Below are 25,267 nucleotides of genomic sequence, written 5' to 3' on the forward strand. Positions count from 1 at the left end.
AGGTTTCCTTTAATAAGCATTTTCCATGTACCTTAATCATAAAATTTATGATCATCTTTAAAATGCCTGGCACTGTGAAACTATATATAAAACTCTTAAGAATCATTTACACCAAACTATGTGTGCAAATGATAGAAACAACATGCTTCTAGGTGAGTGAGATTCTAAAGGGATTTTGAGTTGGTCAAACTAGTAGATGTGTAAAAAAAGATGAAAGCTACATTTCCCTCATTTTGCAGAACTGGAGAGAGGAGAAATGTTGATTGGAAAGTGGTAGTGAGAGGGTTGTCTGGATTGGGATTTGAGGTCAACAGCAGATCAGAGTCTGGCAATTTACTGCCTGCGAGAAGACTCTTTAATTGACTTGGATGATTTAGCATGCAAACTGCTGCCTGCTGCTGTGCTGCATGAATGCATGTATTGAAGAAGAGGGCTTGTTGGTTGTGAGCTGATATGTATAGTCTACTGTGTATTGTTGTTCTCTCACGGTCTACTGGTGCTAAGTACGAAGCCATGATATTACTTTGTCAAGTGTGGCTGATAGAGACGCCACCATGTTCCCAAAATTACAGATGAACTTTTTTGAACTACCTCCATTGGTATCTAGCCATGTAGATCATTTTGGTTTTATGTGCTCAGAAATTATCCACCAACAACTGTGTCGAGCCTGTTATTTGGATAATTTACAGACCTAATCTGTTCTCAAATTCAACAAAGCATTTTGAATTTGCTAACACTGATTCACACCTCTGAATGGCAGCGGGTAAGTATTGCAGTATTTTGAGATGTCCACCATGGTAAACAAAACATGATTTGCAAGAATCAATAAACAACAATAAAAGCTGGTGGTCCAGGCATAAACCTACACGATCATTACATTATCCTGGGAGATTTTTGTGATTCCATCCTCAGTAACACTGAGCATACTGCTTTAAGAAAATTTTTTAATGGGAATACAGAATCATTAGCTGGAGGCAGAAATCTCGTAAAGTATTATCTAAAAACAAGGGTAAATAAAGGTAAATAAAAACTATCTACATGGCTAAAAACCAAATTCAAAAACATGTTTGTCTGTGAGTTGGGTGAACTGACTCTTCAAAGATGAACATACAAACATATGAGGAGTATATTTCATTGCTTGAAATTGGTTTCTACTCTACTACTATTTCTGATATTACTATATTGTCGATGGCTGGTGCTTTAGTGCCACGCAGTACATCTTCTCGTGGGACACTTCTATTAACTTCTTCAATTTAACAAAGCAGCACACTGGGATCATAATAGAGTCATACAAATGGTGGACAACTTGGCTGCAGTTTGCCTGACCTCAGATTTGCATCTGACATCATGGAGATTCAATTACAATCAACTTGGGGAACACTATTCACTCTGGCATTTCCATTATCTCATCTATGTAAGGGAAAAGCATTAGAAGCCATAGTGGACACTCATAAATTGTACAGTACACACACACACCTGCATATAAATAGTCAGGAAATGGCTGGCAAAGCTATTCAACCACCCACTGAACCGTCATGTACTTCACACCCTCATACTAATGCACTGGGGGGAGAGCCCAATATCAGCCAGTAGGAACAGTAGCTTGGAAGGAACAATAAATGAAATATAAATCAGGACATCGATTTGTGAAATGTTCTTCTTATGAATGCCATATTCAGTAAGTATTCAGAAAAGGTCAAAGAAGTACTTATGAAGTGAAAAAAGGATCTTGTTTAAGTGTAAAATTGAAGAATGACTGCAAAGCAACGTCCACGTTCAATACCAGACTTAATCTCACTGGATCATTTACGTCTGCTTCACAATATGGAATGAATTGTGAATTGAGCCACGCTGATGATCAGTAATGTGATAGTCACTGTTGAAATGAATCTCGTTAAGTCTCAGCTTAGACACGAGAGCTGTTGTCCTTTTCCTGAGGCTTTGTGTTCCATTTTTTTGCAGGGGAACAATGTGACATTTCCCCTCTGCCCAGTTTCTCCCTGTTTTCACTGGGGTATTTTATAGCAGGCTATAAAGATGAAATGTGGGGGCTGTTAGGGCTCGTTCTTCAGCACCACTGTGGTTCCCTTTCGGTTAAATCACCACCAGGAAGCGCCTGTGATGGGATGAGAAGCGAGTTCGTAATCCTCTACTTCTCTGCTTCTCAACATCTGATACGTGCTTAAAGTTGTGTGTTAAAGTTAAGACGCGCAGTGATTCTCAGCTTCACATTATCCACCTGTGCCCTGGCCTCAGCTCTCATCTCATAAAACCACAATTGGCCTCAGGGTCAGACATGCCGAAATTGCCCCGGATCTCCTTTTTTGCCCCTCGGTCTTGCTTTCATTCTGATACCTCCCCCTTTTGTCTAAGTACTACCACCTATTGTGGAGTTCTAGCCAGAAACATCCGCAAAAATCTAAGAATCAGATGAAAGACGAACTGAGCTAAGTTGGGGAGATGAGAAAGGCTTTGAAGGTTAGAGGGGGTTAAAGACATACGGGAAACAGAATTTGAATTACGAGATGCACCTCATGTAAAAGAGGAGATTTGCAATCCAAATGGAGCAACAACATCCATGACATCGCACAAGTCACCTTTCTGTGATCAAACAAATCAAACATTATGCATTTCTCTATATGGTGTAATAACCCTCTCTCTCTCACACACACACACACACACACACACACACACACATAGACACACACACACACACACACACACACACACACACGCATACTTGACCCTGAGCAGGCATGCCATAAATACCATCCCTCATCTTTTCACAATGAAGTGGCCACTTTGGTCCCCATAGCACTGCTGATGGGTGACTCTGTACAAGGAGAATTGTCTGAGAGGGACTGAGAGTAGCTGTAGCTACAGCCCTAAGTGACAGAAATCCCTCTGTCATGAAGAAACAAAGCTATGAGCTGTGAGTGAGTTGGAAAAGCTGCTAAATGCATCAGTGGCCAAGAAAACAGCCAAATCCAAACAATGAAGATGTCCATTTTGAATCACATGGTGGACATAATACACTCCTAATGTGCAGTGAAAGCCTTCCTCGATCCCCTGCATGTATTCTGCTCATAAATCTTCAGAATTCCCATCCAGTTCAAGTAAAAACAAATCTGTCCAGTGCCACTTCAAAGCATTGCTGCGTTATGAGTTTACAACCATGACTTAGAGCAATGTTTCAGAGGCTTTGGGCCGAGGAGGAGGGGGTGTTCTGTTTCTTATGGGTTGGCGATCTGGGCCAAGCCACTGTTCTGGACGTCTCGGTGAATTTGAAGTGACTCACGAAAGAGTGTGGCTCCCTGCAAATACACAAGTTCAACAGTCGTGCAAACAGCGCTGACAGTCGTACTCGGAGTGTGACTGACGGATAGAAAGGGTTCTCTAGACACCCAAAGCCACCGTGTCCCTTCACATTCCAGGGATGAGGGATGGAGATTTGCTTACACAAACTCTTCAAGGGTGCTTGCATCCTTGTGATGACACGGCTAAACACTCTGTTTGGGTACCACCAATAAAATATTCAGGGGCAAATGTCTGAGGAGGTCCCCTGTGCTAAAACCCTTTGCAAAACGCAGACATCCCAGTTCTAAATTATTAAGAGTCACATGCTTTGTCTGTCCTCAGTCTTTCTTAGAAAAATGACTTTTAAAGGTGCTACTCAAAGCACTTTGAACTCAATAACATAAACTAGAATAAAAAAGATTGGCAGCCTTAGACTTAAAGCCACTGCCTAAGATTTTGTGGTAAATCTGTTGGATTTCCAACACAAAAGGAGATTGCTTTACAATAAAAAACAAGAGGAGAGAGTTGTTATTCTTACAGTGCAAAGAGCGCTAAAGCTTACTTGAAATGTTGCTAGTGGTGAAATGAGTGAAAAGCTTATAGATAAATGCCTTACTAATCTTTTACCCTTATATGAAAGCCACAGTAACAGGGGCTAGCAAGACGGTCTCGTTTACTTACTGGGATCAAAATCGTATCACACTAATCAATTAATAATAAAAAAAAGAACACATGTTTAAAATGCCACATGTAACTCTTTGAGATGGGTGTAACCTCTGAGGAAAAGTGCTCTGATGCTGCATTTCAAATATCATCACTGACATTTACAAAAGGTTGCAATAGGGCTTTTTTTTCCTGTCGGTCTCCTTCACTCCCTCCATTGGTGAGCTATGTGCGCTCCACCGTGTGCTCGTATCTACAAAACTGCAATTCATCACTGGATTACAAAGCATTTAAGCGGAACACAAGGCATGTATGTTCTCTTGAAAAGTTGATTTATGTAGCGTAAGATATTCATAGGCTTTCTATAGATCAAGCAGCGGCACACAAGTGGACATTTGGCTAGTTCCCAACCCAAAGTTCAGTACATCTTAAAAGAACAGCTTGACATTTTGGGAAATTTGCTTAATTGTCATTGTACATCCGTGCAAAAAACAAAGTGCAGGAAAAAAAACAGGGATTTTACAGGGAGTTATTTAACTGACTTTTTATTGTTAGGGACCTGTTGCCTGGCAACCAACAGTTACTGATCCTGAAGAGTTCGGAGTTTGTATGAATTAAAACAAGATACAAACGCGATGTGTATTTTATTGCCTTTGGACTGAGCGAGGCTAGCTGTATTGCAAGCAGACATGAAAGTGGTATTATTATTTATATTATTAATATTATTATTATACATTATTACTTCCATATCAGGAATAGAGAACTCACCTGCAGTAGTTGTGTCTGCCCAAACCGCCCTCTCCATTGGGGTATTTGAGGGTGTTGTAAGGGTGCTGGAAGGTCTCATTCCAAAAGAGGCAGGGTTTACCACCATGCAGACTGGTCTGGTTCTGGAAGCCCCTGTAGTCCTCTCCATTGGCAGTGTAGCACTCTGAAAGGAGAGAAAGGAGATGGAGAGAGTGAGAGAATTTACTGGTGTCTGCAATAAGGGATTAGACGTCTATTAAGATGGAAATCAAAAGCTTGGCGAGAGCTTTTAAACAGCCGTGTAAAAGGCAGCTGCATATGTGATCTGGACTCAGTGAAATACTCTGATGCTATTAAAATGTTTTAATGTGCTTGGAATGATTGTAGACGATAAGTATGGAATAATTTTATTCTTTGACCAGGCTCAGTGCATTTCTGCTCTGGCCAAATGTGTTAAAGCAAGATCAATCACTGCATTGTTTCAATTAATGTCAACGCAGGAGCATAGGAAAAAAGACAAATGGCCCGCAGATACACAACAAAAGCAAACATGGCTTGAATTTCCAGGAAGTGTATGACAACCATATGGCCAAGTCAGAGAGAGAGTAAGAAATAGAGAGAGCTGGGTTCCCAAGGCAAAACAATGGCTGGTGGAAGGCTTTTCTTCCCCGAAAGAGGGAATTCAAATAAACAATGGCTGATGGGAGTGCGATGAGCCATCACCGCTCATTGCTCTGAGCCCTCTGAGCCTCCAACTGAATTCCCCTTTTAATTGCATTATGATGGAAAATATTAATTTATTATTTGAATATTGTGATTGCTCGTATTGCAGGTGCTCATAATTGCAATTACCCTTCGGTGTAAACAGCGGGTATAAAAAAATTCACTTTTCTCTGTCTAACTTGCAAAGAGTAGATGCAAATGATGCCAAAAGGGCAACAGTTTGGCATTCTGATATACGGTAGATACATTTTCCCTACTTAAAACACGTACAAAGAACACTTTCAAGTGTTAACTTATCTGCTTTTCAAAATGTCAAGAGCTCATGGATGTATTACGGTAATTTCACATCATGCCTGTCAATCAAACATTAATACGAAAAAACAAAACTCGCTTGTTTGGCTTGTCTCCATGGGGTCTTGTTGCTATGTACATGGTTAGCCAATGGCTGGCCCCTTTCATCAAGTCAAGCTGTCTGGCTGAGTATGAGCTAATGCATTGCAATATGACAGTCATTATACCCCACGGTGAACCAGCTGGGCTCTGAGGCTCTTTTTCATTCTCTTTTGAGTCCAAGGTTTCCCAACGTCCCCTCTCTCTCTTGTATCGTATCGTCTGTTCTCCTCGCTCACCATCCTCTATTCTTTTCTCCTCTACTGCTTTTGCTTTTTCTGTTATCCCTTTTCAACTCATATACAGACACTTCTTTGGGGAACAGCCTCTTAATGCAGCTTCTGTAGTCTGTTGCCAGGCCCATCCTTAGATGCCAACGTCTAGATGCCGTTTCACAGGTCTTGGGAAGCCAGGTAGCATCAACAATGACAGTTAAAAGTTTTTTTTTTTTTTTTTTGTGGGATCTATAAACTCCCAAATCAAATGTCTATGAGTTGATTGAATTAGATGGTGCTTAGAAAGTGAATACATGTAGAATTGTAGGGTCTAAACATGAGCCAAAAGTTTGATGTGTTTAGTAATTAGCTTCCGATACGTTCGAACATGCTTTGTGATAATAACAGCAGTTAGTTTGCACACAAACTCTTGCATCCACTTCAAAAGTACTGCTTACACATAGTTTTAGAGTAAATCAGAATCCCTGGCTGTTTTCAGTGTGCCTGCCAAAGTTCCTTTTAATTAAAGTTGTTTTGTTGTTCAATCAAGCTTATCAGCTATCCATCGTCTGGCTGACAGGAGTTCAACAGCAGCAAGGAGCTGCAGGGTGTCAGGTTACTGCAATTATGATGCCACTCTATTGTCTGTAAATGGCTTTCCTCTCTCTCAGCAAATTAATACTGCCTCAGCATGCAAGGATATCAACCACTGGATCGTAAATCCACTTGAGAGTGGCTGAGACAGAGCAAGACTCCATAAAATTAGAAAAACAGCTTAATGGTGTTACAACAAGGGTCACGCTCTTGCTACCCTTACATGAGGGAGCAAGGAGAGGGGTGGAGGAAGCAAGTCATTGGACTGACACCCAGAGGACAGACGTGTTTAATACACACTTTTGTATTTTTTCTCAATTGTTGCATGTGCAAAGAATGCAACTGAAAGGATTATAACCACAAAGCAGTAGAAAACTTTAGCGATAAGGGGGTGTTCTGATACCTTGTAAATGTCAGCTGCACTGATATAGTTCAAGAATGATGATATTTGTATAATATGATGTATACTCTGGGAGACAGAAATCAGACGATGAATTTTTACTGCATTTACATTTTTCAGGAAGCCGGCAGCCACGGCAACAGAAAGAACGAGAGGGAAACACTGCTATTGAGAGTTTGGCAGAGGCACAAGCACAATCATGAGTCACTGCTCCCCAAAAGCAATCACGACTGTTACTGCCCCAGTCAGAGAGGATAACATCAGGCTGGGACAGGGCAGCCGACTGCATCCCAAATGAGCTCACGTCCTTCAAATATCTTCTCCTCGAAAAGAGTGGGTATTAAAATGACTGAACTTGGCTGCATGCAGTGCTGCTCAACACACTGTATCAAAAAGAAAGAGCCAAATGACTTTGTAAATGTCTCCTCTCCTCCTTCAGGAAACTTTACTCTGGAGTTTCAGGATGAAGCAGAGCTTGTCTGCACATGGTCCGCTTGGAACGAGCTGCTGCTGGCAATCATTCCGCCCTGCTGCGGCCAACTTAGCTTTCCAGGAGGAGATGGTAAATATGGCAGCGTTCTGCCACTGGGAGAAAGATGGGGGGGTGTTCCATGTGGTTTCAAGGCACCATTTGCTTGTGGTGGGAATGGGAAGTAGCAGATCTGCAAGGACTCAGAGATAAGTGAGGCCATCGTAAAGATGAATGGTCCATTTAAAAGCCCTGCAGATGGCCACACATCTATCAAACTAAAGAGAAAAGGCCAATTTTACATGAGCATTTTATCCTTGTCCTGGAGCAAATGAAGAGCTCATCTGCTGATTGGACCGTCACCACTTCAGGCTCACTCTACTCAGAACACGCCCAGCCCCCATCTCACACCCCTTTCCTTGTCACCAAGCAACTGTTGCGCTCTCGTCACATGGGCCCGGGCTTTCTTGTGGTTTCATCATAGGCCGTGATGGGAAACAGAACCACCACCGCATGAAAGACGGGGGAGAAGGGGGGAAAAAAAGCCTCCTATAAAATACATGCAGATCTACAAATAGAAAAACTCCGGGAAAGGGAAGAGGAAGACTCGCCCTTGACCAAGCCCTGCGCTCACAGAATGCTGCACCACCCCGACAACGGGGGAAAAAAAACAAAAAAAAAACAGAGGATCGCGGAGAGAGCTAATCGCCCTGTTATTATATTTGTTGGGATTTGTGGCTAATGACTTCCACATTGCAACTTCAAATGCACTTAATGCTCCAGGAAAACAGGGGGGAGAGAGAAAGAGAGAAAGAAATGATATGGGGATGGGTCATGTGATCTCTAAAACACAAACAAACAAGCTTACAAACAAATGGTTTCTCTGAAACACGTTGCCAGGTCACACAAGAGCACTTACTTGTTGTTTTTGCTACGAGGGATGAAAAGCAGCGATAATTACAGACAACTGCTTCCTCACAGAGGGCTGACATAAAGAGCTTCCTTCCATCTTTATTATATGCTTCAAGTAAGCAAAACAGACTTAGTGCATGTGCAATATTTCCACTATATTAATATTATAGAGAATAAGTCTATGATAGAAGCATGCATGTACAGTATTATGCACAAAAAAACTAACTTGTACAGCCACTAACACCGCCTAAGACTTGAGGCTGCACGCTGATACATACAAGGTGTCAGAGACCTTCCAAAGTCCACAAACAAAGATGACAGAAATGGCAGATTATTAATACACAATCTGCCACAATATGTTTCCCTTCTACTGTGTCCTGGTAACCATTACTGTTGTGGGACCCATTAATGTCGGTGTAGTAAGAACAGAGGCCAGTGACAGGCCAAACCAGGCCAGATGTGGTGGGTTACAGATTTCTTTTCTGGGGGGGGACACAGCTGGCTGCAACACAAGTCTGGTTCCCGTTTTCCCTAACAGCATCTATTTCCACATCAAAACCACATCAAACCAAATCAGACTTGAGATGGTCGGGGAAGACTGCTTCACATTTATTATCCAGGTTATACAGATCGCCACAGAGTCAGTGAAGCTCTTTTAATGAAGTCGGATGTTGCTGAGTGGAAGTCAGTGATTTCTCGGAGGGGCGGGGGGCTTCTCAGCACTTAATGGACCACGCCTCACCTCCCTGCTTCCCTGCTTCTCTGATCTCTCCCATTAAGACTTTTTTTAAAAAAAGTGCCCTCATGCGAGAGGGTCAATGAAAGTGCAAAAAAAAAGCTTCCAAAGTGATGAGAACAGACGCCTCTAACTAGTTAAATCTGCAGACAATGACCTCTCAATGGGATTTTACAGTCCTTCTTTTCATTTCATGCTTTTGTCATAGGTTGTAGCCCCAGATAACCAGGCCATAAACCAAGACCTCATTCAGTCCCAAAATAGCCTCCATCACCACCATTCTTCCTTCAAAAACCCTCCGCTACACCACCTCCCGAGTTCACCACCACAGTAGCCACAGACCAAAAGGACTCACTGCCAAAGTTGCTGGGTAGCACCTATAAAACATGGCCCCATCTCGTTCTAGTGTGGCCCCTATTATTTAGCTCCGTAATGGAAAGAGTCTAATCTGCTGGAGCCAGTGGTGGGCTGAATGTGCTGCCAAAAAAACCCTGTTTGAAGTTGCTTGTCACAAACATGGAGAGCATATTTGTTTTTGCCACAAGCTGCTCTCTTGCCCTAAATGTAAGTGTTACGTCTCAAGTGACTTTGAAAAATCAGTCAGTAAACATATCGAAGCAGATAAAAAAAATCCACCTCTCAGGATTTCCCGTAGTGGCCCTGATGATATCTGACAAAACACTGTGCAGATGGACCAAGGGTGGTTTTGGCTCTGTGAGTGGACAAGGATGGAACGAGGTGGGACGACTTTGAGTTTTGCTTGGCAGAAGTTCAGGGAGTGACTGATGGGCTGCAGAGTCTGACAATGACGTAAAGGACATTCAGGGACTTGCTAAAACCCTGGGGAAAAAATCTGCTGGTAAAATGTCGACATCAGGGACCCGCCAGCCAACCTGACATGAGGGCGGATGAGGTGTCGCGTTCAATTACCTCCCTCTGGCACCTCCTTACTCTTTCCCCAAGTCATAATCAACATCTGCCAAAAAAGAGGCCATATTTCTTAACATGATTAAAAGCTTCTTCACCTCTAATGGTGTCCTTATTTTCCATAGCTTCTCACACACTGACATACACACCCACACAATCACACACCTCTCCTTACAATAAGAAGACAGGGGCTACAGGGTTAAACAAATAGAAGGAGAAATCTCCCGCATACTCAACACATGCCAGTGAACCTGCTCTAAACTAACTCTGACACCAGAGTAAACAAGACTTGTGCAGCCAGGAGAAGGCAGGGGAGGTGCGTGAGGGAAGGAGGGAGGGAGCAGAGACAGAGGAGCCGAGATGGGCTGAAGGTGTTCGGTTCAGAGTGTCTATGATTGATTCATCCTAGATTAAGCGAAACTGCAAATAAGTGTAGAACATTGACATTGAAGAAATAATTGTGATAGACAGAGCGAAGACAAGGGAGGGAAATTAAGAGAGGAAAACAAAGAGGCAAACAGAGTGAGTCAGCGTGGGACAGAGATCGTTTTTATGATCCCGCAGATTGTTAACCCAGGCTCTAATTTTCTCCATCTTATGCACAACACCAATGAAGTGAACGCTGGGTTTATTTCACATTTCGACAAAGCCAAGGCTTGTAAAATTAACAGCGAGCACAGAGTTAGCATCTCCAACAGCAGGGGTCTGAGTTCAAAAGGTCCAAATCTCATTCCAGAGGAGCTCTGTGACACAGCTGCTTGCTGGGGCCCTTTAGCAGAAAATAAACAACTGATGCAGGGCTTTAGAGAGAGACAGTATGTCTTTGTAATGCGTGTCCTCTGTGAAGAAAATAACACATCCCCATATGGGTTCAGCATTGCATACAGCCTTTGATAACCCGAGGATCTATGGCTTGTGATACAAGCCATGATGGCTCACTGTTGCTAATGGCTGTGCGTGTCTCACATGGGGGTGTTTTAAGCTTGCTCTCATTTTTTTTTGTTTTGCCTGTAAGTGGATGGTAAAATGATCCCTCAGTCAACTTGCACTGTCAGATGCCCCGATAATCATATGCAGTGAGAAAACACGCATTAATCTGCACTCCTACCCACATCATTCCAGCTCTTTTCTTTCTCTTTTTTCCTCTCCCCCCTCATATCCATGCATGCCCCCACATTCACTTCGAGTAAGAATGAAAGGGAGCAATTTTCATCAGTACAGCAGCCGCAGTATTTTAAGATGGATCAGATGAGGAAGGAAGGGAGGACACACACTCGCACACATACGTTAACGTGCACACAGGCTCCTTTGTTCGTTCCGTGGTTAGGGCCAGTGTCATTGTGGTGATGCCATTCTCACCCACTCATCACTGTACTGTAGATATCACCCACTGTGTGTGTGTGTGTGTGTGTATGTTTCAGTGCACATGTCTGTGTATTCCCTAACTCCTCTCCTCACAATGGGTCAGCCTCTCAAAGGCAGTAATCAATTTGCAGTAACCTCATATAAGCCATGCGGCCAGCACGGCTTCGGCTTGCCTCCTGTCCGCTCCCTCGTAGGATGATTTTCTCGTTTCATGTTGCTCCAATGATAAAATTTGAATTCATACACTGTGATGGATCTCAGATCCCTGTGTAGGCATTTTGCCCTGTACCTTATACCACTTTAAGCTATAAAATGAAAGCCAGATAGCACCTCAAAGGTAGGTGAACCATGAAAGAAAAGAAGAAGGGTTGTCGCTAAACACACCTGTTTTCCATCGTCCTGTTTGTGCTCAGGTTAGCTGGTATCTGAGGAATGAAAATTATATGTGGTTTGGTTTGGGCTGGAGCACTGTCAGTGCTGTTACAGGGGATTGTGTGCAGCCATTACAGACCCCCCAGCCCACAAACACACACACCACCTTCTCTCTCAGAGGTCCTGTGTGATTACAGGGTCCAGGGAAGATGAGGTCTGACTTGGATAAATAAAGGTCTCTGTCGAGGGGAGGGAGCGATGTGACCTGCCCTGCTAATGCATAAAACAAAAAAACACACACTGCTGCACCAGATCAAAAGCTCAGCTCTTTTCCTGTTTATTCTTAACAGACATCATTATTAAAACAGAATGATGTCTCATCTTTTTTTTTAAGAGTGAATCGTGACAAGACTCGAGGCAAGAGAAGCTGAAGCCGTAGTGTAAAGCAGCAGGAAGGATTTAGATATAATGTGATAATCAAAGTACTTTTGCAGATGGCAGTGTTTTTGTCCATCCTGAGGATATGAACATTATGCCAGTGCACACACTTCGTATCCATCGTCACATGCAGTTCTTGGCTTTAGTAGCTGATGAAGGTGCAGGTGTTGCTGAGAATCTTTAGAGGAACTTTCAAATGTTGTCCAACTCTCTCCTTACAGAGCACTCCTTTGCTGCTGTTTGCAGAAGAGTTTTACAGTTTGCTCTCCAGTTTTGATTAGATTATTTCCTGTTGTAGATGTCCCCTGGCAGCAATCATGCCTGACACCAAGATGTAATTTGGGGAATGAGAAAATCTCATTTAATCTAAGAGGGATGGGAATTTCCTCTCTATTTCAGCCCCAACTGATAGTTCAATGGGGCTAGACAGTGGAAATAGACAACTGTTACTTGCTTTAACTTATCATTATGAAGTAGATGTTAATTGAGCAGACACCATGACCGAGACTGGTTCCCTATAAGCCTCACTTTCACTATGTAACTCTGTCTGCCATTGGGTACTATCCTACTAGAAAGTGACTAGCGCTTTTCTTTTCCCCATAAGCCATCGGAAGCTATCTCCAGTGGCTTTCCACGACCACACAGGGTCCAACATTAATGCTCATTAATGAATAGAAGAAAGTATATTAAAAATGATTGTACCTTCAGAGGAGTATTGCAAAAATGCTCAGCTGAAAACTCGATGCCAAACTTGGCCAACGAAGACAAAACCATGGAGTGAGTGCGGACAGAGGGTCCCAAACCGACATTCAGTTGGCATTAAGTAAGTAACACAGCCTGCCTACATATTAATACAACTGGATGTTCTTCGCTGCCTTTATCATAGCACTGAGATCTGGGTTTCCAGTTAAAATAGAGACTCTTACAATTGTTTCTTGCTTTGGACAGTAGCTGTCAGTGGCTGTTAACGGTTGTCTTTGGAACAGCACTTGGAAATGCTCATGGGGGACAAGTTGAAAAGTTATAAAAGTTGTCTATTTCCTCTTTAGATATATATCTAATTAAGTAGAGGACTACAGTATATAGATAATACTTAATATGTTGACTCTTTTTGTCTTCAAAACTTGCTTGACCGTCCTTTGAGTTTCATTTTCATTACACCAGCGCATTCATTCATTCATTCATCAAATTAAAAAACAAAAAATGTAAAAATTCCTTGCCACATAGATTATTTTCATAATCAGTTACTCTGCTGATTATTTCCTCTATTAATCACTCAATTGTTTGGTCAATAAAATTTCAGAAAATGAAAATACCTAATAAGACACGTTAGTCTGGGAATCCGGAGCTTTTTGAGGCCCATTTGTCAGTAATGGAACAAAATGGTTACTGGAAATTGGCTTTAAGTTGACTGAATGTCTTAGTGCGGAGACTTGTGTTGTGATTAAATGCGACTTCATGTAGTTTCATTCACCCATCGGACAATGAGGGGAGGACAGTAATAAATGCTTATTGAATACTGAGGATAATCAACTTTTACTTCTTGCTTGCAGTGGTGGATGAACAAACCTAATGTGCAGAGCACAAACATGATCCCATCTGCATCCAATGAATCTCCAGCGAGCTCATTTGGAGAGTGCGGCAAACGCATCAGAAAAAAGGCCCCAGCGTGTTTGTTTTGTCTGTCTTTGTAAACTACAGATGGAGGCATTGGTCTGTTCCCTCAGCATTCCTTGGGATGTTTAGATTTTTTTTACACTTCAGATCCATGTTGTACATTGTGAAGAAAATCTCTTTTGTGTCACAACATTTTGCCTCAATCAAACATTTTGCTACACTCAATCGCTTTATGCCTGTTGTTTGCTCTATAACAACCCGCGATCATTATCACCAAAGTGCACATTCATCTCAATTTGTGGATTGTAACCCATTATTTCCTAACGTGTTTAAATCTCTCTCTTTTTTTTAATTATCTTGCCTGACAGAACTGGTCAGAGCATGAACAGAACACACATTTCCACTGTATCAAATCACAAAAGGTCGTCAGATAAACCGCAACAGAATGCACTTCCAAGGACACAATAACAGCAGCACAATAGGCTGCTGCAGAGGGGACCACAGCGTTCAACATTCAGACCCCTTTTAACCAGCCACGTCTCTAGTTCCTGATCTTGATTGTGAAAACGATCCTTTTTTACTGTGGTTTGTGCGGCTGTGGGAAGAGCAGCAGTGCTGGGAACCAGATGGCTCTGGTAAAAGACAGGGGGCATCCCATTGGCCTCCCTGAGAAGGGGATCCATTACGGAGGATCTATTGAGAGCCAGCGGATTCTGTTTCATGGCATCGGCCGAGTGTGACCACCCCTCGGTTGGCGTTGGTCATGGGCTGGAGCCACGTAGGCTGCTGCAGACCCAACCCTTTTTGTGTTCACCTCGGGGAGCTGTATTCACCTTCGATGCAGGACAGACAACTAAATCAGGGCCTCTTGGCGACTTGGGTTTCAACCCTTTTGAGCTCAAGCCTCTTTCAAAGGGCCCTGCATTGCAATGGGATATCACTGGCTCCACAGCTTGAGGGACAATGGTTGTTTGTGAAAACGGTTGACTGAGATGTCCCTGTGCATTTCTTAAGTAGGGTCCGTGAACTGTTAAAGCTCAGTTAACCATCACAGCTCGAGTTAATGGACGTTTATTTCCATATTCATTCAAAAACGACCACACTGAAACATGTTGTCAAACCCCTGTCTGCACTCTCTGATCCACTGCACATTTCCTTGTTACGGCTTCTTAGCTCTGCCCGCTACTGGCTTTGTTCCTTTGTTTGCTGTCCACTTAGCTACGTCTGCTCCCTTCACTTGTCCAAATGTTTGCTCTGTCCACTTAGCCATGTCCACTTGCTTGGCCTTGTCAAATCAGTGCTGTCAGTGGGCGTTTCCTGCAAAGAGGAAAGGCGACAATTTGCCTCTTTGGCCACAAACTGCTGCAGCTGGACACTAACCAGACCCCGAGGCTCAGCAGCAAAATTACTCTCCATTTGTTTAAAGTGGTTGCCATTACTCTACCACAGTAGAGCACAGGCCTCAGTGGCCCTGGCCCAACCATAACTGCAGTATAAAAAGAACTAGGTTCGCCGGACAGGTCATGTCTCACACAGTAGCAATTCAATATCCTGCCGTTATGTTCTTGGTTACGCTTCTCAAAACTCAGAATTGCATGTGACACCACAAAAATACATGGTTGCTTTGAAACTCAGTCTGTGGAGATTTTTGTAAAAACACCCAACCAATCACTGGCGAGATGTTTGGAACATGTTTGAATCAAAGAAAGAATAACAGCTAATTTACCTTAATCATACTATGTGAAAAGCTTTATTAATAGTGTGTTCAAAAAGAGAAATACAGAGACAGGAAGCCAGAATGGTTTTGGGCTTGTAACCAAACAAATCAAACCAAAGTCTAATCGTTCTTTCCTGTTCTCTTTGAAATGCAGAAACAATACAGTGGCCAATGAGTACTGTTTGGGACTAGCAAAGCTGCACTTCCTTTTATCAACACGCCCAGAGCTGATAACACTCTATTTTGATTTCACGTCAGCATATAAATCCAGTTTTGAAGCAAAAAGTTATATTTTGTGTAATGTTTTCATGCATCAGCCACTTCTTCCCCGGGGCCTTAAAACCTCCTTTAAAATTCCATTTTCTGCAAATTAAATTGAGTTTTGATAATGAAAACAATTGTTTGTTCGAGAGTTAATAGAATTCATAGAGGAACATAAGGCTCTATGGTATTTCATTACTGTTCTCTGACTATTTGATTTACCCCCCTCGCCCTGCAGTGTGTTCCAGCTGATGGGCTCTGACTGCTGCAGACAGCACCAGCAAAGCTGAGAGAGAATGTCATTCGGCGCTGACTGGCGCGGGTCTCCTCATGCATACGCAAATGTCAAGATACACGAAGAAGCCAGGGAACACAGCTCAAGCATAATAGTAATAAAATGAGCACAGGACGAAAAGGGAGGGAGGGAGAGTTAAAGAGAGTTGTGAAAGAACAGGCAAAGAGGTTACGTTGCTTTCCTGCGATCCATCCAGCAACATGTCACAGCTCATTCAGAAAAACACTTTGACTGGTCTTGACTGACCTTTGAGCAACAAAACCTCATAAACCACTATTCTGGCCACACGAGTGCACTCTCCTACCTAAACATTGTTTATCTCTTTCAAGCCTGACAGTCGTGTACAGCCAGCAGTCGCTGACAGCTTAATTCCATGTTGTCTCACAGGACCGCCTCCGTGGATCAGGGACCTGAGTGACATACTCAACCTTGCTCCACTTTGTTTGGGGACGCCTCTTTCTCTCGCCACTCTGTGCTTTACATGACTATCGTATCCGTCGTGCCTCGTCACCTCTGAGGGGGACTACCCGTGCACCACCAGCACCACCATACATCCTGAAGCTGGAACTGGCCTGGCTGCTTTGCATGCTGGGTCGCCTGAGCAGGTGGTGATTTGCACAAGGTGGGAGAAAAATGAAAGAGTTGCACTCAGCCCAAGTTCAAAAAGAAAAATGGAGAGATCGGTTGAACAGCACACACAGAGAGGCTCTTTGATAAAACAAATGTAAGCCTTTGAACACGACAGGACGAGAATCACAGTGGCATGATAATAAGCATGATTGTGTTTATAATAACTAGGTCTGTTTCTACGTCTCAGTGGTTGGTGGTTTTATGGGCCGTCCAATCCCTTGGCATGGAGGAACAAGGGCGTTGCCCACAGCTTGACCTTCGCAGGGCACCACCCAGAGGTCAACAGGAAGTAAATGGGCAGCAGCTTGACACAGAAGCACACATTTCTGACCTACAGCGGGTTTTTTTTTTTTCAAATCTTCTTCTGTTACCAACTGTGAGCCAGTTTCAACTTCACACTCAGCCAAGAAAATGAGAGAATTCTTCAAAACTTTGGCTTGTCTTCACAAGTCAAGGCATGCTGAGTATCATGAGTGTTGGGATATGTAAAAAGGAAAATGCTCTGCTCTATTTTCGTCTATTTTAGACTTTCTGCTCTCTGCGTCTGGCTTCTCAATGAGCGCAACTCTCTTCCTCCTCATCTATCAATGCTAGGTAGCTACTGTGAGCTGGTGTTACTGTCACTGGAGCATTACTGTAGATGTGGAGGTTTGTATAATCAGCTATGGCTTAGTTTTTAATCTATCTTTATTGTCAACAAAGTACTACACACATGTGCAACAGTATTGTTTGATGCTCAGGCAAAGAGCCTCTTCCTCGCCTGTTATCACGACTCCGCCTCCTTTTTTTTTTTTTTTAAATTAAAGAATAATCTGTTGATTATTTCAGATCAGATTTTCTCAAATACTTGTTCAGTTTTTCAAATGTCAGACATATTGAAACATTTTTAATTTACAATGTTTTTAAGCAGAGGAAAGTTCAAAACGAGGAAATGTTCAAAATTCTTAAAATCATATCTGTAATTAATTTTCTGTCAATTAATTGTGTCAGCACCCAGATTTCACATATCCTTTGAAATGCCATTTTCATTCAGGTAACTCTGTTAGTAAGGCGACTTAGCTGTGCATGTGTTACTCCCTCAGCAAGGAGCATCCCTCCGCTGTAACTCCATAGCTTGGTCTGTTGTCGGTGACCTAACAGGCCTAGAGTTAGGTAAAGTCAATATGCACAGTTGGTTTTTGTTGGTGTGTTTTGTTTACGTGATAAACTTAATCTCTCGGGGCAGTGCATTTGGAAATTCATGAGGGCTCCATATGGGCTGCTGTAGAGCTGATTATGCATACAACACACAGAGGAGACAGGCTGACTGAGTTTACTGTCAAAACATCCAGAAAACATCCAGAATATACTGACTGAACCTATGTGCAACCTAAAGGACATTTAAAAGAGTGTGAAGTTTTATGGAGAGTACAAAACATTTTAGGAACATTAGCCCATTTGTCCACTTACTCATGATTCCAATGAGTGATGAGAAAATAAGCAGTAAAAGCAACCATGCATCCCGAGCAGATTGTTGTGCCCTGTGATTGATGCCGACACTTCTGCATGTCCTTGGGTTAAAGGCAAGGGACTCACATTATCTCCAAAGTTCGCTAAAGAGACCAACGGCTACAAAAGTGATGTTTCCTCTCACCCTGTAGGTTCATTCATTCATCCAAATAGTTTTAGTGTGATGTGCTGCTGTATTACGATATTGGTATGAGCTCCACTGAGTACAATGAGGAATGAATGTCACGTGGCAGCAGGCACTCAGATGGCCAAATCTACATTTGACAAGTCTCATCTTTCTAAATAAAACAATGATATACTAATGATAAGCCTTCACAAATCCTCTTCACTCTTAAAGTCAAAAATCCCACTGGTTTCTCCACATGGTCACATTCTTAATAATGAAGTTACATAGATGTAATCAGTCCACACACCCACACACAAGAGTACAGTGCACTAATCTATCCCAGTGGTTTGTCTGAACTTGTGTGTGCAGCACAGAAGCTCACCAGGGAGGAGAGGTTTCCATTTCCATCTCTGAACCGGGAAAGGAGGGAGGACCACACAGCCCACATCTGAGAACCAGACCCCATGCACCCTCTACCCATGATGCCCCCTGACACTCCCCACACTGAGCACAGAGGGTTTAGCCACACACCGAAAGCCCTTATGTTAAACTCTTTAAGAACCCGCTGTCTCTCCTCAGACCAACGCTCCACTGCGATCACCTCTGCCAACACAAGCTTGTGTTTCTTCGGCTGAAGATGGTCTGTTATTATCTTCTGGGGCAAACGATTCAGAGTCGCGCTCTCTCTCTCCCTCTCTCCCTCTCTCACTTACACATACACACATCCTCTCACAAAGATCCCTCTGTCTCAGGGGTTACAAAGGTTGATAGACACCATTGATAAACTGCACTGTATGGAAGGCGTTCACATGTGGAGAGTGCATAAAACCAAGACAGATAAGGTGATTGGCTGTAAGTGGGAGAGTTGTGGATTGTGTGTGTGTGTGTGTGTGTGTGTGTGTGTGTGTGTGTGTGTGTGTGTGGGGGGGGGGGGGGGGGGGGGCATCAGATAGACTCTATCTGACAAATGTTTGAGGTCTCACATCCTGTATCTGATAGAGGATGTGAGACCTCAAACATTTGTTGTTTTCAGCTTATGAAATGCAATGATTTGCTGCTTTCATTTGTTTTATCTCACGTTTGTCTCATTAGCCCTGCATGTATTTGTTTATCTCATCTCTCATACATTTTATCTTTTCACTTTATTTATCATGACAATATTCAACAGAATCAATTTTGAGCCTCAATGTTCAATCCAACATGGACAAGAAGGAAATTTTAACATTTCCAATTCCATGACAACTGGACAAGCTCCATCTGCTGACGAAGATTTATTTAAAAGGACTATTATTGAAAAGGACAGTTAGTTGTTAGTTGCGGCCCTCCACACTTGGATAGGTACAGTAGTAGGATATGCACACAAACATACACAAAAATCCTGGACTTGCTGAAATGCAGAAAAGCTTTTGGCTTCCTTTCCTCAGTTTTTCACAGACAGGTGAGCGTACACTTGCACACACACACACACACAGTCAGCATACTGTAACTTGATGTTAAGCCAAACATGTTAACGCACACTTTAGACTCCTATCAATCACGTTGCCCTAGTGAACACAGAAGCTGCATGACTGTTGCCAGCACCAAAAACTAAAATCCAGACCTCTGTGAGAGCTACTGTACTGTTCAGGAGTTCGTGCAGTGTTTTAAACCACGGACCCGGCCACCTCGCCCTCGCCCACTGCGCCACACAGTGACGCACAGTTCCGTCTGCGGTCGTGTGCAGTGACTCTGACAGAGTCCAGGCCAACACCAAGCCCTGCTGGACAGCGATCACACGGGGAGCAGGAAAGAGAGCGGGCTGCAAGATGAAAAAGAGGGTTGCCAGTTTATGCAGCAGCTTATATGCATGTCAGGCTACAAAGAGAAATCACAACACATGCTGTCATTCTTCCCCTCTAACTCTCTATTTAGTTCCTGTTATGCTTCGAGGGGGAAGGAGAAGTGCTAATGTTGAATGAGAGTGAACAGCTTAAAATCTGTGGTTTGGAAATAATCGAGTTGATTCTCCTGCGGCAAGTCAGTTTGATAGGTTACCTTACTGCACAGAAATCATCCTTGACAAACCTTCTCACTGTGGCCTTGCAAGTTATTTCATGCATGTCTAGTTAAGTAGAGACTTGGAAAAGAGTGCAGATGAAAAGAAAGCCCATAAGGCAGCTCTTGCCCCTTCCGATCTGTCCAAGATTCAGTTGGTCGAGCACAGCCTGATATTAACCTGATGTTTTCTTCACTGGGCCTTATTTCTGACAGCTCTGTCTTCTGTGATCACATAATGAGAATGCATTTCATATTGCCAAAATGTCACAGCCTAACCTTTTCAAGCCCCGGCTCGACACAACGAAAGCCAACTGTTTTCCGTTAAAGGTAACAGACAGAAAGTGCAGTGATACAGGTTGTGACTCCACTTGTTTTGTGTTGCTCTTTTTGGGGATCTTGCTTTTATTCATGACTGCAGACAGCGGGATCAGAATTTCACAAGCAGACAGAAGACAGAATGAAAGTTTCCCCCCCAACAACTGTGAAAGCAATTTTGGGAAGTAAACTTCTTCATATCAGATATCACTCTAATATCTGTCTATAAAGCTACAGCTGGCAGATGGCTGGTTTATCTTAACACAAAGACAGAAACAATTAGGCTGGCTCTCTCCAGAGGTAATAAAGTCTTCTTACCAACATCTCTAAAACTCATTACATTATTTTTGTTTTTCTGTGTAAAGACCAAAGTGTGAAAATGAAGAGTCTAGGTTTTGCAGCTGGTTATGTATCAGGATGTTTCTTGGCCTCAAAATACTTTGACACTTTCTAAATAAACACAATATGACATTAGGCTAGGGCTTAAGAGGTGCTGGTATGCGGATTTTGTTACTTTCAGACAGAGCCAGGCTAGCTGTTTGATTCTGTTTCTAGTCATTATGCTAAGCTAACAGGCTGCTGGCTGTAGCTTCATATTAAACAGAAAGATGCGACAGATATTGACCTTCTCATCTAACTCCCAGTAAGAAAGCAAATACGTGCATTTCCCAATACATCAAAAGCTTTAATCATCCCCTGCATCCCCTGATCCCAGGAGGCAAACCACTAAGATAGATTATAGATTATCCCTGCATGTACTAACAGGAAAACAGCGTTCTCACCCTGCCGCTGACTTTAAAAAGAATCACTTTAAAGATGAGCCTCCCTACTGTAACAGCAACATTGGCAGCATCATGAAAAAGCTGCCTTCATCTCCATTTTTATAAGATGATGCATCATTTACATAAACAAAAGACATACATGTAGGTGCATGATACACTGTGGGACTCCCACCACCGGCTCCCATCGTCAACCTGCCAGTGAGACCAGAACATCAAGTATGAAATCATTCCTCGCTGATTAACCAGCTCGAGCTTGTTCGCGACAACAACCCCATCAGCTACATCATTACCGGCTTACAGAGGAACTCAATTACGCCTCATCTTGACAGCTATGACAGGATTCAGCTTCCACTTGTGTGTACATTTGTGTGAAGGGCCTAAGCAGCTGCCAAGTGAGCAACGGCAGACAAAATAGCATGTGGGAGTCCGGATGAGTTTCTTTATAAAGCCTCTCAGTTCAGGTGGGAGAGAAATCATATACATTACTGTGTTAAACTAACACTCTATACCGGGAGCATGAAGTGTGCCGTATGGCAGAAGAGCCCATCCTCATATTATAGGTTGCGTAAAGGCACTTAGCTGCTCCAACTACAACCATCACATGGCATCTATAACCCTTAGCTACATTTTCACACGCTTCCTCCTTTTCATATTTGTGTGTGTGTGTGTCCATCTCTGTGTGTATTACTGAGTGCAATATTATCCCTCAGCGCTTGAAGATGAAAAACATTTCTGCTGTAAATACACTTCTGCTTGATGCGATGCTGCAGTCTACCAGGATGGTGAAAGCACCCCAGTGTAATTGTTAGAGACACTCTGTCACAAAAGCAACAGCAGCTGGCTCTCTGCAAAGCATTAATAAGCTGCTGCATGACCTCACTTTAAAGGAAAATTCTGCTGCATGTATAAAGAGGATGTTCGCATTCATAAAACGTACCTGGTCAGCGCTAAACTGCAGGAATAACATGGGACATACTCAGGTAGCATACTCATCATATCCACATCAGCTAGTTCAGGCAATCCAGGAGTTACTGTGCAGCTCTGCTTGTTTCAGTGAGTCCAGCTTCCCTCAACCTGCCTCATCTATTCACCATAGTGAATACTCCAGAGCATGAATGCAACTTGTAGTATCTGATGGGTGCATCTAAAGAGTGGTATTTATGATTGTGTCCACTTGGTGTTTATGGCTGTGCCTGTTGGTGTCTGTCTATCTAAATGAAGGATGAACTCGACAGGAGTGATTGATTTTACCTTCTTATTTGGGTACAAATGGTTGTAAGTATTTTGGTACATTCCTGTACATTTTTAACAAAGACATCAGCTGTCGAGCTAGGAAGTCAAGAAGAAGTATAAAAGATGACCAGAGAATGGGCTCAGGAGAAGACAGGGGACAGAGGCAGCAGATTCGGCTGGGGGTTACGCTGTCTGTTCCTACAATTGGCTGAACGTCTTCCCAGGCCTCCATGGTGCCTGTTAGACAACTGACCTTGTTGCAATAAACCTATTTTATTCACTAGGTCGTTGTCAGCGGAAGTTTCCTTTCATCAACTGCACATCATCGGCATCAGAGAAGACACAACAAACTCAAACTCCTTGGATCGGATTTCTCCTGTTATACATGAGTCTAAACTATGATACTCTGCTATGTAGCTCCAGACATTTAGCAAATAATATGTGGTTGTAAAAAAAAGAAAAAAGGAAAAAAAGTTCACCATTGAATAAAGCTGAGCTAACAGCTGCATCTGATAAGCGCAGGTGGGTTTAAAGGTGGATTTTTCCTTTAGGTGTTTTCGGTTTCACACTCAGTCTGACATATGATGTGCAAACACAGCAAAGCGAAGCCGAAGCAGTCATTCTTTGCATTTACAAGAGACTCACTTCTTGACGCATAACATTGTTGTTTTACTGTACAGTAAATATGGCACAGCTGACTTCAACTCAACATAAACTTGGGCTTTTTTCTCCCCAGTGTTATGAGGGGGAATACCATTGCTTTAAATACTTTGTTAATACATAGGTACACATGGGAGTACTTACGCACTAGCCCAGATGGTGGACCCTCTAATTTGAAATCCAAGGGTATAATTAAGAGACAAAAAAATTAAAAAGGAAAGCATGAGGATTTGCTGCTTCGACATGAAACGCGGCGCAAATTACAGCAAAGGAGAAGCTTGGTTAGTGTGGTCATCATTATTAGATATTCACATTAAAACAAAATACTGTCCGTGAAGGCAGCTTTGAGTGGGGGATCCGGCTGGAACTTTGAAGTTCTGCAGATAAACGCGAGCATATCCCCGCGTATTAGTCTGAGCTCGGTGGCAAATTAAATGGATGATATCAGATGACTGAGGTGAGGGTTTCGAGTTCATAGCGGGGGGAAATGATGTCTGAGTGGGTTAATTAAGAACACCAGACAGTGATGCAGTGCGGCGAAAAGTAATATTACGATGGAGATTGAAGCATCATAAAGATGTTCCGCCATAACCGCTAAAAAAAATGTGATAAATCAAAAAGACACCAGTGAGACTGACCAGCTTCAGGCAGCTGATGCAGAGCTGGTAAACACGTCGGGACTCGTAGCGCAGGACGTGCGTAAAAGCTGCTGGTTTGGTGTTACAAGTCGGTTCGTTTGCTTGGTTAAATCGAAACGTAGCTTTCAGAGCAACATAGCAGAGGTTCCCGATGACTGCAAAGCATTTCCCACATTTACATGGACCTCCACTTGGTAGGAGTTTGTCTCTACAGGTCTGCGGACGCGTTTGGATACGGTTTGGACCGCAAGTGTTCACCCCGTAGGTGTGGAGAAAACAGTGAAGCTGAAGCCTAATCGCACAGATCTCTCCGCTCTTTATTGTCTTCAAACTAAGCAAACAGCAAGAATATTTCCCGCTTTGCTCTGACTGCCGTGTGTAGACATCCCAGTTTAAGAGATCACACAGTTTGGTGAAACAGCGCCGTAGTGGGACTCGGACCAAGGCGATGAACTATGAATGGAGTTACCGCGACTGCAATCGGTGACATAGTCACATCACTATCATGTTTAAATAAACATACTTTCGGGTGTGTGTTGTACGATATTTAATAGGATAACTGCGTGTTCTGTGCGCTAAGGAGCAACTTTGGAGACGCCTCCGACAACACAGATCTTACTCGGGAAACATCCTCAGAGAAAGCGAGTAGAAAAGTTTCTCTTACCGGTTTCGAAATGACTAACAGCCGCGGAAGAAAGAAGCCCGGCGAGAAGAAGAGCAGAGGTGACCGTCCGGGAATCCATGGTGTGATTTAAGAGTGTGAACTGGCTCTCAGGTGAAGTGCAGCCTGGCGGACAGATGCGCAGAGCGGCGGGCTGCTGGACTGACTGGCTGCTTGGGTCTGTGCAGGAGTCGCTCTTTGAGTCGGCGTTAAAAGTCCCTGAACTTGAAGGCAGGTCGTAGAGCTACTACTACACTGACACCACAAAGACGTGAACAGATAGTAGAAAGCAGGGATCCTATTTCCAAGCCATGTGACAGGAAATAGGGGCAATAGATTCAACCTGCAGCGCTAGGGAAGCAGCAGAAAGGAAAGAGGAGGAGGGAGGAGGAGGAGGGAGGAGGAGGGAGGGAGGGTGGCGGTGCAGGGGAGGGTGGACTCAGTGGTGCAATGGGCAGCAGGTTAGTAAAGTACAACCTCTCTTAACCCCTTTAAAGACTGGATTTTAAAGCATATCACCACAGTAATAACCTGTATACGTTTAATATTGCACCCAAC

General features: G+C 43.1%; 1 protein-coding gene across 1 annotated transcript in view; it reads right to left on the reverse strand.

Annotated features, from left to right (window-relative positions):
* kremen1 (kringle containing transmembrane protein 1) overlaps positions 1-24,792 on the reverse strand; it is a 52,516-nt gene extending 27,724 nt beyond the window's left edge. Inside the window, exons 1-2 of the mRNA XM_070833836.1 lie at positions 24,713-24,792; positions 4,729-4,891 (exon numbers count right to left, since the gene is read on the reverse strand). Of these exons, the coding sequence (XP_070689937.1) occupies positions 4,729-4,891; positions 24,713-24,791 (242 nt within the window). The 5' untranslated portion in view covers position 24,792. The remainder of the gene's footprint in view (positions 1-4,728; positions 4,892-24,712) is intronic.
* Positions 24,793-25,267: the final 475 nt, after the last annotated feature.

The sequence above is a fragment of the Pempheris klunzingeri genome, chromosome 7, assembly GCF_042242105.1.
Source record: "Pempheris klunzingeri isolate RE-2024b chromosome 7, fPemKlu1.hap1, whole genome shotgun sequence".
Classification (NCBI taxonomy): Eukaryota; Metazoa; Chordata; class Actinopteri; order Acropomatiformes; family Pempheridae; genus Pempheris; species Pempheris klunzingeri.